The sequence below is a fragment of the Microcebus murinus genome, chromosome 4 (assembly GCF_040939455.1).
Source record: "Microcebus murinus isolate Inina chromosome 4, M.murinus_Inina_mat1.0, whole genome shotgun sequence".
In the NCBI taxonomy this organism is placed as follows: Eukaryota; Metazoa; Chordata; class Mammalia; order Primates; family Cheirogaleidae; genus Microcebus; species Microcebus murinus.
The window spans coordinates 44,179,225-44,192,769 of NC_134107.1; the positions used below are offsets into that span (position 1 = coordinate 44,179,225).

At 38.2% G+C, this 13,545-nt stretch overlaps 1 protein-coding gene across 3 annotated transcripts in view; it reads left to right on the forward strand.

The window, feature by feature from the left end:
• TSG101 (tumor susceptibility 101) overlaps positions 1-13,366 on the forward strand; it is a 37,471-nt gene extending 24,105 nt beyond the window's left edge. For all 3 annotated transcript variants that reach the window (XM_012780621.2, XM_012780623.3, XM_012780622.3), the window contains 3 exons: positions 9,462-9,664; positions 11,573-11,812; positions 13,024-13,366. In XM_012780621.2, the coding sequence (XP_012636075.1) occupies positions 9,462-9,664; positions 11,573-11,812; positions 13,024-13,113 (533 nt within the window). In that variant the 3' untranslated portion in view covers positions 13,114-13,366. The remainder of the gene's footprint in view (positions 1-9,461; positions 9,665-11,572; positions 11,813-13,023) is intronic.
• The last annotated feature ends 179 nt before the right edge of the window (positions 13,367-13,545 follow it).

A 13,545-nucleotide genomic window follows, 5' to 3' on the forward strand; every position in this document is an offset into this window, starting at 1 on the left:
CCTCCCAACCTGTACCACCATATCTGCCTTCTCCCTGTTACCATAGCTCAGCTATCTCTGCTTCTATCTAAAACTGATTTTCCACTAGCTCTTATCCCCTCTAACTTATTATTCAGGGGCATCATTTCAGCACTTCTCCCCTCTTCATTATCAAGTTTTGTTCTCTACTGGATTGGTCTCATCAGCACATAAAAAGATGCCCTAAAATAAGCGTAAAGACTCCACCTCTTAACCCAAACCAATGGAAAGAAATCCCATGCTCATGGATTGGAAGAATTAATATTGTTAAATAACTATATTACCCAAAGAAATCTATAGATTAGGTACAATCCCTATCAAAATACCAATATCATTTTTCACATAAATACAAAAAAACAGTCCTAAAATTCATATGGAACTAAAAAAGATGCCAAATATCCAAAGCATTCCTCAGCAAAAAGAATAAAACTGGAAGCATTACACTACCTAGCTTCAAAATATATTACAAGGCTACAGTTATATTATTAGAATAAAAACACATAAACCAATGGAACAAAATAGAGAACCCAGAAATAAATCCACATATTTACACCCAGGTGATTTTTAACAAAGGTACCAAGAACATACACTGAAGAAAAGACACCCTCTTCAATAAATGGTGCTAGGAAAACTGGATTTCCGTATACAGAAGAATGAAACTGAACTCCTGTTTTGCACCATATAAAAAAACCAACTCAAGATGGATTAACGACTTAAATGCAAAGCCTGAAACTAGAAAACTACTAGAAGAAAACATAAGGGAAACACTTCAGGATATTGACCTAGGCAGAGATTTTATGGCTAAGAGGTGTAAAAGCACAGGCAACAAAAATAGCAGAGGGGTGGAGGGGAGTCAGAAAAAAATAGATAGATAAAAAACAAAAATTGGCAGGGTACGATGGCTCACACCTGTAATCCTGGCATTCTGGGAGGCCGAGGCAGGAGGATTGCTGGAGGTCAGGAGTTTGAGGTTGCTGTGAGCTAGGCTGATGCCATGGCACTCTAGCCCAGGCAACAGAGCAAGACTCTATGTCTCAAAAATAAAATAAAATATAAATGAGTAATAGAGATTGCATTCATTATAGCAACCTGTTCTGAAAAAGTGGTAAAGAAGGCTGAAGATGGATGCAGATCTTGGGGTTTTAAACATCTCTTTCTGACTCCTGTCAGTGTAGGTTTTGAAAAGCATTTAAAATAAAATCAGGTAATTTATTTCATCATCTCATTTTATAGCTCTTTTGGTACCTAGATCTGTAATCCCCAACCCCCAGGCTATGGCCTGGTACCGGTCCATGGCCAGTTAGGAAATAGCCCAGGCATCACCACCTGAGCTCCATGCCACACACCCCCCACTCCACTTCACCCTAGTCTGTGGAAAAATTCGTCCATGAAACTGGTCCCTGATGCCAAAAAGGTTGGGGACCACTGACCAAGATAAACAGCCTCCAGCCTAACCTGACTTAAAACCAGTCCTTCATGAGATTGGAGCTCACCAAGGGCATTGAGTAAGCCAGTAAATGTAGTTGTTACATAATGAAAAATCAGTTGTAGGTAGTCTGGTGCTTCTCAATCAGGTCTGAGCAATTATAATATTATTTTAATGAACTTACTATCATATAAGAGAGGGAAAAGTTATAATCTGTAACTTAAATTCTTACCAGAAGTCGTTGTCAGTACAGGGGTGTTTTTTGGATATCATCTTTGCAAATAATGATCAAACATTTTCTACTGAAAGACCAATGGCAAAAGATAGGGAACTTGGATAACTTTCCTTAAATTTTTCTGTCCATTGCTAGCATTATTTACCAATAAGACCATGAGAAAGAAGGTAAACTTTCTTTTTTCTTGATACCTGATGATAAAACTTAAATTTTAAAAAACTTAAAATTAAAACTTCTGTTCACTAGGGTCTTGATTGCTTAAAAAAAAAAAAATTAAAACTTCTGTTTTCTCCAAGTTAAAGCATATGTTTCTTAGGAACAAAACATTTTTGTTAGAACTAGGCATATAACTTTCACCAAGTTGGCATTGCCAAAACTATAAGAGAACTTGAATTCTGACTTTAAATCTATGAGCCCACCACCAAATTAAAAAGAATAAATTTAGGAGGCAACATTAATGCTTGTTTGTGTTCTCTTAATAGCAGATTCCAAAAGAAAGCAGAAACAGGTTTGGATATGTGGTCATTTGTGCATCTTCTGGGCTGACACACATGCTATGTACTTTTAATAGTTTTTTTGGGGGGGGGGTTTTGTGTGTTTTTGTTTTTGACATTGGAAAAGGTTTATCTTGTCATTTGTCCCATATCCCACTTGGATTTTTATTTTTATTTTTTAGCAATAGCATCTCACTCTTTTGGCCAGGCTTTAGTGTATAGTGGTGTCATCATAGTTCACTGAAACCTCAAACTCCTGATCTTAAGTGATCCTTCTGCCTGGGCCTTCCAGAGTGCTGTGATTATAGGTGTAAGCCACTGTACCTGGTCTCTGGAGTATATTTTTAAAGCAAAACACAAAAACACTATCGTTTTGTTTTAGCTATAGCTATTCAGCATATGCAAACCAAACTCATGCTTTTAAAATGGATTTTACACATACAAAAGAAAACTAATTTCTACAAAACCTCAAAACCATAGCTCTTGAAGACTTTTTCCATAGTCTAGCCTCTATTGAAAAGTTACTTACGTGTGATCTTGAATTTGTTAATTCATCCCTACTTTGGTAATAAGTGAGTAATGAAGGAACAAACCTATTCCCACAGCAAAAAAAAAAAAAAAAAAAAAAACAACAAAAATATAACTGGTAATAGGCATTGAAACTTAACACAAATATCCTTTTTCCTGTTACTGTAGGAGCAAAAGAAAAACTGTTTTGTCCATGAATATATATCTTCTTAATCAGTTTTACATATTTAATCGCAAAAAAAGAGTGGGTATGAGCACAAGGTGAAACATTATAAAGTTTCTTAACTACCACTACCACCCTGACCTCTGTCAAAAAAAGAAGACGTTTAAAAGAATTTAGTAATTTCATAATCCTGGTGCCAGCAGAGTATAAAAAGTTCTCTTTTGAAGGTTGACTTACTTCAGGAGGCTGTGTAGATAATTATAGCTGATTTATAACTCTGAATCCTAAACTTTAGGCCTTTAACATACATACAGTGTGAATTTTGATTAGTTGCAGTTTAGTAATAGCAGCATTGAATAATGGATGCTTATCCCCAGTTAAAGCCAATCCCTACCACAGAATTTTTCTTGGTAAAACTTCCCAAGTACTGTATATTTCAACCTCTGAGTTTAATAATGTAATTTTAAGATTTTGTTTATAAAAATCATATATCTCACACAGCTCTGAGACTTGTAAAAAAATCATAAGCAAGGATCAGAAACAGTTAACTTTGGAAGGGTACTATTAACAGACATTTGAGAAAACAGTTTTGCCATTGTAAAAGTCTTGTTTAAAATGTGGAAGTGGAAAACCATATAATGGTGCAACTGAATGATTTCATTTCTGTATTTTTCATTCTTTGATCCATATTTAATATTTAGATAAAGAGAAAGGAAAACTTGAAGAAAAATAAGAAAGCTTGCCTGTTAATGTTCCTTTGAGGATAGAAGCTAGTAAACATGCCAAGGTTTCTTGACTGTCTTGTCTACTGCTGTTCTTCCTTCTCCGTCCATGCTGGATTAATGAGTCTCGCTTACAGAAATGTCCTTTCGGGATGTGGCATCCCAGGCACCCTGCTCACATGAGTGCACTAGTGCATACTTGCTTGTGTGTGGGTTTGGGTGCCTCTTCTCCACAATCTTTCACAGACTGCCTTATCTTCAGGGTAAGTGGCATTTTCCTCCCATCTTGGGCAGTGAGTCATGAATGAAATGTAAATGCTGACAGTTTGCTCTACTAAACATTAAAGGCTTTTTTTTTGCCATGGAAGTCTGAAATAATGATAGATTTGAAAGCTTAAAAGAAGCCATTAATGTAACAATGGATTTTGTTTCTTTTTTTTTTATTTCAGCATATTATGAAGGTACAAATGTTAAGATTATGTATGTTGCCCATGCCCCCTCCCCCCTAACAATGGGTTTTTAAATTTTAATACATGGAAGGTGGGAGAAGCTGATTCATTTGATTTCCTGTGGTTATTCCTATAGATTACCTCTAACATGATACAGTCTTAAATTATTCTCTTTCACAAAATGATATGATAGTTTTAAGGAATGACCTTGATTCTGATCCATTTTTTTAAGGATGGAATATTAACTCTCCTCAGATTTTTTGGCCTTTTTGTTTATGCCTGCCAGGTAGCATCTTGTATCTATTATGACTTATTATGATAGTTGAATGATTTTATCATATTATTTCTTTTTTGAAGTAGTTATTTTTTGGTGTCTTTTTTTTTTTGGAGACAGAGTCTCACTCTGTTGCCCAGGCTAGAGTGCCATGGTGTCAGCCTAGCTCACAGCAACCTCAAACTCCTGGGCTCAAGTGATCCTCCTGCTTCAGCCTCCCGAGTAGCTGGGACTATAGGCATGTGCCACCATGCCCGGCTAATTTTTTCTATATATTTTTAGAGTTGGCCAATTAATTTCTTTCTATTTTTAGTAGAGATGGGGTTTCCACTCTTGCTCAGGCTGGTCTCGAACTCCTGACCTTGAGGGATCCTCCCGCCTCCCAGAGTGCTAGGATTACAGGCATGAGCCACTGCACCGGCCTGGTGTCTTATTTTAATGAGGCCCATACCTACTTACTTACCTCCACTCTTGAAAACTCGAACCTTTTTTTTTTTTTTTTTTTTTTTTGAGACAGAGTCTCGCTTTGTTGCCCAAGCTAGACTGAGTGCTGGGGCGTCAGCCTAGCTCACAGCAACCTCAAACTTCTGGGCTCAAGCAATCCTACTGCCTCAGCCCCCTGAGTAGCTGGGACTACAGGCACATGCTACCATACCCAGCTAATTTTTTCTATATATGTTAGTTGACCAATGAATTCCTTTCTATTTATAGTAGAGACAGCATCTCGCTCTTGCTCAGGCTGGTTTAGAACTCCCGACCTGGAGCAATCTGCCTGCCTCGGCCTCCCAGAGTGCTAGGATTACAGGTGTGAGCCACCACGCCTGGCCGAAAACTTGAATCTTTACGTAAACTAATTTAAACCTTTTTTTGTAGTGTGTGTTTATTTTCAAGAAGTGTAAACCTGCTGGTGTATCTTTAAACTTTTTCTTATTCATTGTGGTTATAGAAATTTTCTATAGCTTAAGTAAAGAGTGTTGCTTTTTTTTTTTTTTTTTTTTTGACAGAGAATCTCACTCTGTTGCCCAGGCTGAAGTGCAATGGCATGATCATAGTTCAAAGCGGCCTTGAACGCCTGGGCTCAAAGTGATCCTCCCACCTCAGCCTACCAAGTAGCTAGAACTATAGGCACATGCCACCATACCTGGCTATTTTTTTTTAAGAAATGGGGTCTTGCTGTGTTGCTCAGACTAGTATCAAACACCTGGCCTCATATGATCCTATCACCTCTGCCTCCCAGCTGTGACTACAGGCATGAGCCACCATGCCCAGCTGAGCATTGCAATTTAAAGCAATTTAAAAGATAAATAAATTGAGGCTTCCTGATTTGTTTAAAAGTTCCATATTCTGCACGTGACTGGCAGTAGTATTAGAAGCTTACATATTTGTAGACTATAAAGGCCTTTTGTAAACATATGATGAATTTGCAGAGTTTACACTTAATAGCACACATCAAAATTCCTTTGCTCATATAGTTGTTTGAAATGTTACTCCAGCTTCAGAGATTGACCTATTTGTTTTTATTATGAAAGAAAATAACCCTCATATGAGCTTGATCCAGTTTCTGAGTAGATGGTCAGTAAACTGGGATTACTTAGACTCCATAGTTTGCTGTATAGCACAAATGCCAGACCAAAGACCTTTGTGTGGGCCTGAGTAAGTCACCTCCAAAAGTAAAAATGCTGGCAAGTGATTCACTTTTGCTAGTTAGGAGTGAGATTAGAAAAATTACTGTTCAGTCATCATATATTTTCCTTTGGGGTTATCATGGAATCTAATATAAAGTAGCTTCTTTTGAGTTCTACAAAGTAGTGATCATCAGTAAGTACTGTTAGGTTATAAATAAAACTGATTGTCTTAAGTGTTTAGATATGGCTTTAAATCAGGTAGTGTATACTAGTGCACTTCAAAAATACTGACCTAAATTTATTCAATGAATTTTCAGATCCATTGGGTAGAGTATTGATTTCCTAATACTAGAAAATTATCTTATTTCCTAAGGATTACGTTGGAGATCAAATCCTACCTGACATTTAAATAAGATTTTGCTTAGGATTGTTTCTCAAAGTCTGTTTTACTTTTTCAATTGCTGATCTGGATTGTAGAAGGGCACTTCTGAAATCTGACTCTCCCTAGGTGAAGGTGAGTGGGTAGGGACTTGAGGTATGGTAGTTCACCACAAACCCTTTTTAATCCAAAACTTGTTATAGCAGGTATAGAAAATATTCCAATTTCTAAGACATTTGAGAAAAAAAATTGTTTGAAAAGTGTTAAGTAGATGAGAATCTTCCACCAAATCTTTGTTTACCCAAAATCTCCTAAAATGGCAAGGTTCAGCTGGGCGTGGTGGCTCACACCTGTAATTTTAGCACTCTGGGAGGCCGAGGCGGACGGATTGCTCGAGGTCAGGAGTTCGAAACCAGCCTGAGCAAGACCCCGTCTCTACTAAAAATAGAAAGAAATTAATTGACCAACTAAAATATATATACAAAAAATTAGCCGGGCATAGTGGTGCATGCCTGTAGTCTCAGCTACTGGGGAGGCTGAGGCAGTAGGATCGCTTGAGCCCAGGAGTTTGAGGTTGCTCTGAGCTATGCTGATGCCACAGCACTCACTCTAGCCTGGGCAACAAAGTAAGACTCTGTCTCAAAAAAAAATTGGCAAAGTTCATTGAATTTTGAACTTTTAATGGGTTTACTTTTTTGACTTTGAAAAAAAATCTGTTTCTCTTTTTTGACTTTCATACTTCAGGTCTTAAGTACAATAATTCTCTTCTTTTTAGAAAGTAGTTAGAATAAAATAAGTTTAGATATACTTTATAATAAGGTCTGTGTGTGATAGAGGTAAAACTAGATCTAATCTTAGCATTTCTAGCCTGCTCAGGTGAACTGTGACCTTTACAGGCCAGGCAACTGCTACCTGGGCTTCGTTCCCAATTTGAGTGTTAATGTCTTTGGCTGGAGAGTCCTGGGAAGGACTTATTGGGTGCTGTTAACTCCTCAAGAGGCTTAGCACTGAATTAGGTGGCTGCTGTAGTAGAACTGTTGGAATAAATCGAAGCAGTAGATAGTATTGAAACCACAATGTTAAATGTTTTACTCTACTCACTTTTCAACACCCTTTCCAACCACACCCCTTCAAAGTAAAAGAAATTTAGAAGTTTGGTTTTCTGATTTTCAGATAGATATTTTTTAGTTCTTTCATTTTACTTAATATCACCTTACCATTTATTTTGGAGCTCTTATATATTTTTAAACAATTTCAATAATTACCTTCTTCTACATTCCAGCAGAAGGTAAAAGAAGGTTCTAAAATACCACATCCCAAGGAAGTAAAACCATCTGGGCCTCTGGGATTGCTTTTCTCTAGGACTTCTCCTAGGAAATAACTAATTCTGTTGGTTCCAGGAAATCATTCTGTAACAGTTTGCCACTTGTGTGTTTAGTATTTAGTATTTTAGCTGCATAATTAAGAATTGTACGTACTTTTCATCATAAAATGTTTTTAAATTGATACAGTAAAAACTGTTAAGAAAACAGATTCTAGTTGTCCTGGTGTTTGGAGAATTAATTATATTTAATGCAGTAAAAATCATTGGCAGAGATGAGTTTTAACCATAATTTAATAGTAGGGAGAAGATGGGTTCTGATATTCAAGAGCATTAAACTCTTTTTATTAGTTTAGAATGGCTTAAACAGTTTGTTGATGAGAGAGGTATAGCTGGTTATGGTAAAAAGCAGGATCCTCTAACACCGAGGTCCCCAACCCCTAGGCCATGGACTGGTTGGTATTGGTCCATGGCCTGTTAGGAACCAGCTGCCCAGCAAGAGGAGGTGAACGGTGGGCAAGCAAGTGAAGCTTCATCTGTATTTACAGCGTTCCCCCTCACTTGCTTCACCACCTGAGCTCTGCCTTCCCCCCCATCCCCATCTATGGAAAAATTGTCTTCCATGAAACTAGTCCCTGGTGCCAAAATGGTTGGGGACTGCTGAGCTAGCAGGTAGAGCACCCAGGTAATTTGCAAGGCCTTCAGAAGTTTGCCTTTCATAGATTATAATTAGCATAATCTAAATGTAGCAAATATAGACCATAAGTTTAAGAATGAGATTGGGATGGTGGTGACAAGGCCAGCAAATAGGTTTACAATAGCATCTGGCTGAAAAACAAGATTACAGATGGATTTCAGCAGTGTTTGCTAACTTTTTTTCATTTTCACCTCCCTAAGGAGCCCTTTTTATCATTTTTTTCCCCTAATCACCCCCCCTAAAATGTTAATACCACCAATTATACTATATATTATATTAAGAATAAAGGCAATTAAGATTAAATATACTTATGTCCCCACATGGTATTCTATAATCAATTAAATGTCAAAATGCCATTTATACATTTGCTGATTTAGGACCACAACTGAAGAACATTTATAGTCATAAAGAATATGAATATCTGTACTTACATTAAAGGGAGACCTTTTTGAAGAAAATATCTGAGGGATAAGTTTATTTGATCTGAAATGTGCAAGGAAATCATATAAGATGCTGATTAGGAAGGGACATTTGAAAGAAAATAGTAAAGAATCTGAGAATAAACAACTTTATCAGCTGTTGAATTTTTTGGATATCATTCTTTTTTGCTCATTTGTTCTATCTTGTTCTTTTGGTAAGGAGTAAAGGATTAAAAGTCTTGTAGAGGAGGAGCCTTATTACCCTGGGAGACTGCCCATTCGTAGTCCTCTCACTGCCTCTACAGTGGGCTCCTGTTTGCTTTGACTTAGCACAAGTCTTGATGATGGACTTGACCTCAAATGTTTTTCCTTGGTATAAATGTATTGGCTTATTTGTTGGAGATGTAGGAATAATTGTAATCTGTAGGGACATAGCCTCTGCCTCATTTAGAAAATAGCGAGTTGTTTGGCCTATAAATAGGGAAAGTGGGTAAACATGGATTAATAGTAATCTCTTACAGAGAAAGTATTTCTGAATCAACTCAGATGTTTATGTTTCTAATGAAATGATAACATTTAACACATAACCTTTTTTCTTATCTCCTGTTTTGAAATTGTGGGCTCCCTTTGTCCTGTTTTCTGAAGGTTCTTGTGAGAGGAATAGAAAGAATTTGGGAAATAAGCAGGTGTTTTTGCCTTTGTCTCCTGCAGGTCCCAGTAGAGATGGCACAATCAGCGAGGACACCATCCGAGCTTCTCTTATCTCAGCAGTCAGTGACAAACTGAGATGGCGGATGAAGGAGGAAATGGATCGTGCTCAGGCAGAGCTCAATGCCTTGAAACGAACAGAGGAAGACCTGAAGAAAGGTCACCAGAAACTGGAAGAGATGGTTACTCGTTTAGATCAAGAAGTAGTAAGTAACTCATTGAAGACATTCAGTTTTGGGATTGAATTATAGCCATGGGAGGAAAGTGTTCTGTTTATACTCTGGGTGTTGTGGGTATAGTAAGAGTTCAGAAAATTGAAGGTGTCTTTAGCCATTTGAATGCAGATATCTCCATAGCTTTGTTAAAAACAGAACCCATGTTTGGCATTTGGTCTTTGACTGGGAGGTGAATAATACTTAAAGCGTTTTGCTTGCACCTTCACCCTAGGAAATGATGTTTCCTCCCAATGAAGAGTTGTTTGAATGCTTGATGTTGCCAGACACTTACCAGGAATTAAGAATTTTAGAGAGTTCTAAGCCATGATAAAGATCTGCAGATCAGCCAGGCTTGCTGGATGATGCTTGTGATCCCAGAATGTTGGGAGGCCAAGGCTGGAGGATCACTTGAGGCTAGGAGTTCAAGACTACCTTGGGCAACATACCAAGATCCTATCTCTACCAAAAATATTTTAAAATAGCTGGGAGTGGTGGCACAAACATGTAATCCCAGTTACTCAGAAGGCTGAGGCAGGAGGATCGCTTGACCCAGGCTTTCGAAGTTGCTGCCATGGGCTATGATCTGTGCCACTACACTCCAGCTTTGGCAACAGGGTGAGACCTGGTCTCTTCCAAAAAAAAAAAAAAAATCTGTAGACCCTTGGTGCAGACTTAGGAGATAGTTCTAGTTTATTGTTTCCAAATGTGGTGTAAGCCATTTTTAAAAGTATCTTTAGCAAACCTTCTAACTTAATAATCCAGAGATAATTTGGTTGACTTGTGAGCTGTGTATAAACATATGCAAATTTAGCTCTTTAAGCTTTCTCATATTTATAGCAGACTGCTGTGCTTTGCTGGTGCCAGCATAACTGAAGCGCCAGCTTCACTCTCCACTTTTCATCCCCATGAGGGAGAATTTATTCCAATAAATGGGCATTTTAGTTCTTGGAAGTTTGAGGTCTTTGTGGAAAGTGATTTATATGTAGACAGCCTTATAAAATTGGGCTAGTGTGTAAAGTGAGGTTCACAGTACCCAGTTCTTTTCACAAGTTCTAGGAAAGTGACACCAGTATGATTCAGAGCCTACAACCACTACCCACAGTATCTTATAACGAGAATTCAAGTGTTTGGGGCTCTGTGCCTCGAATCCTCTGCATATACTGGGGAAAGGTATGCCTTTGTAGCAGATGCCCACTTCTTAGGAAGAAAAAAACCTTTTTTTTTTTTTTTTTTTTTGAGACAGAGTCTCACTTTGTTGCCCAGGCTAGAGTGAGTGCCGTGGCGTCAGCCTAGCTCACAGCAACCTCAAACTCCTGGGCTGGAGCGATCCTTCTGCCTCAGCCTCCCGAGTAGCTGGGACTACAGGCATGTGCCACCATGCCCGGCTAATTTTTTTTTTATATATATATCGGTTGGCCAATTAATTTCTTTCTATTTATAGTAGAGACGGGGTCTCGCTCTCGCTCAGGCTGGTTTTGAACTCCTGACCTTGAGCAATCCGCCCGCCTCGGCCTCCCAAGAGCTAGGATTACAGGCGTGAGCCACCGCGCCCGGCTAGAAAAAAACCTTTTTATGATTTTCTCTGTAAGGAAACCTGTTGCAATTTTATCTGATGGCTTAGTTTGTAATCATTTGCCACTGATAAGTGACAAGTTTGTCACTGAAAGTGCTCAGCCCAGGGTATTTCCACCATTGTCCTATTTTTACTCAGCATATTAGATCACACCTTTTCTTCTACCTTTGACCAATGTGTTATTCAAAACATTCTCATCATGACTTGTTTAAACATTACTTTATTAGCCAGTCTTTTTCTGTGAAATTGAGTTGTAGATATCTGACAAGTGGATAATTATGTACAATTTATATAAAGCCATCATGCTTGGACTGTTCTGTTTTCAGGCTGAAGTTGATAAAAACATAGAACTTTTGAAAAAGAAGGATGAAGAACTCAGTTCTGCTCTGGAGAAAATGGAAAATCAGTCTGAAAACAATGATATTGATGAAGTTATCATTCCTACAGCCCCACTATACAAACAGATTTTAAATCTGTATGCAGAAGAAAATGCTATTGAAGACACTATCTTTTACCTAGGAGAAGCCTTAAGGCGAGGAGTAATAGACCTGGATGTCTTCCTGAAGGTATGTCTTCCTCATTGTGCTTTCTAGTATTTTTAAACTTGTGTTGTAGAGGCATTGACCTTAAAAACCACAAATCACTATTTCTCTGTACACAAACCCACTGTTTCTCTGTACAGTGGGTTAAGATTATCATCCCAATAGAGAGCAAGTGAGAAGTATGGTTGAAGCAGTGTCTTCTCACCTTTAGAGTGCTGAGGATTGGTCTGAGTAGCAGAAGAAAAGTGGCTAGTGGCTGCAGTTCCCCACCTACCATCAAGATGAATGTAATTCTCCTCTTCCAGTACTAAGCCTGGGTGCATTAGGAGCCACAATCAGATTCCCATTGGTTCTTTCAGGTCATACCACCTAAACTGAGATCACTGATTGTCCCACCATTTTTTATCTGTTAATTTTCTTAGAGTTGTATAATTTTAGACCAGTTTTCCCAGATCAAACAGCCCTTCAAGGTAGTAGGCTGCCCTTTAGATCCCGCTTGAATGAAGGTTGTCTCAGGCTTAATACTCTTGTACAAACATTAAGATCTAGTAAGCCAAGTTTGGCTACTGCTGTTTGTTGGGTCATAGAGAACATGGCTTAAGGAATAATAGTAGCTACCCTTTCAATATTTGATCTAGCTGCTGCTAGAGCCTCAGTATACATGCAGGGCTGGTCAGGTCACTTGCTGATCTTGCCTGTCTTGCCTGATCTTGCCTGGGGGTGAATGTGGTCAAACCATGTGCCTTAGAACTGGTGCAAGCACATGAATGGCTGGATATAAACGAGAGACTCAAAAGAGGACTCCTTTTGTGTACAGTCCCCTGTGTGGGTGGCATAGCTTAGGAAAAGATTTACTAGACTAGGGATGAAAGCTGGCTCTGTGATGTTTATCCTTGCTGTTTCCCTTCTTTTAGCCAAGTGGGGAACTTCATAGTTAACAACTATTTTTGGTAACGTTTGTTAGCATAAGACAAGTTTCTCTAACATACTGGTTAATTCAAGATATAGCTCAAACTCCTGAGCCAGATCCTGCAATATGGTGCTTCCTTGTTGAGTAAGCCCTCATCATGTGGTGGAGTTTAAAAAAACCACATGTACCAAGGTATTAGTTCTAAAGGAAGGTTTCATGAGGCTCGGGTTCTTAGATCCCACTTGGTTACAGACTGTCTTGATACTTCATGCCTACGTCTGGATTGAAGCCATTCTAAACTATTGAAACTTTTCCCCCCTCCCAGCATGTACGTCTTCTGTCCCGTAAACAGTTCCAGCTGAGGGCACTAATGCAAAAAGCAAGAAAGACTGCCGGTCTCAGTGACCTCTACTGACTTCTCTGATAATCAGCTGGAGATTGAGCTCGTCTTAAAACATTCTTTTCTTCTCTTTCGTTCTCTTATCAGTAGGTGCCCAGAATAAGTTATTGCAGTTTATCATTCAAGTGTAAAATATTTTGAATCAATAATATATTTTCTGTTTTCTTTTGGTAAAGACTGGCTTTTATTAATGCACTTTCTATCCTCTGTAACCTTTTTGTGCTGAATGTTGGGACTGACTATGCTAAATAAAATTTGTTGCATAATTTTTCTTTTCTTTATTGGTCTTCTTTAGGAAACATCCATGAAACCTTAATAAGCCCAGCTTTTCATTTAGCAAACAACACATATCTATCTTAAGTCAAAGTTTAGTATTATTTACTCTATAGCATATAAAGTGAATTCTATTTACTACAGGTTATGACGAATGGAAATCTAAACTTTGAA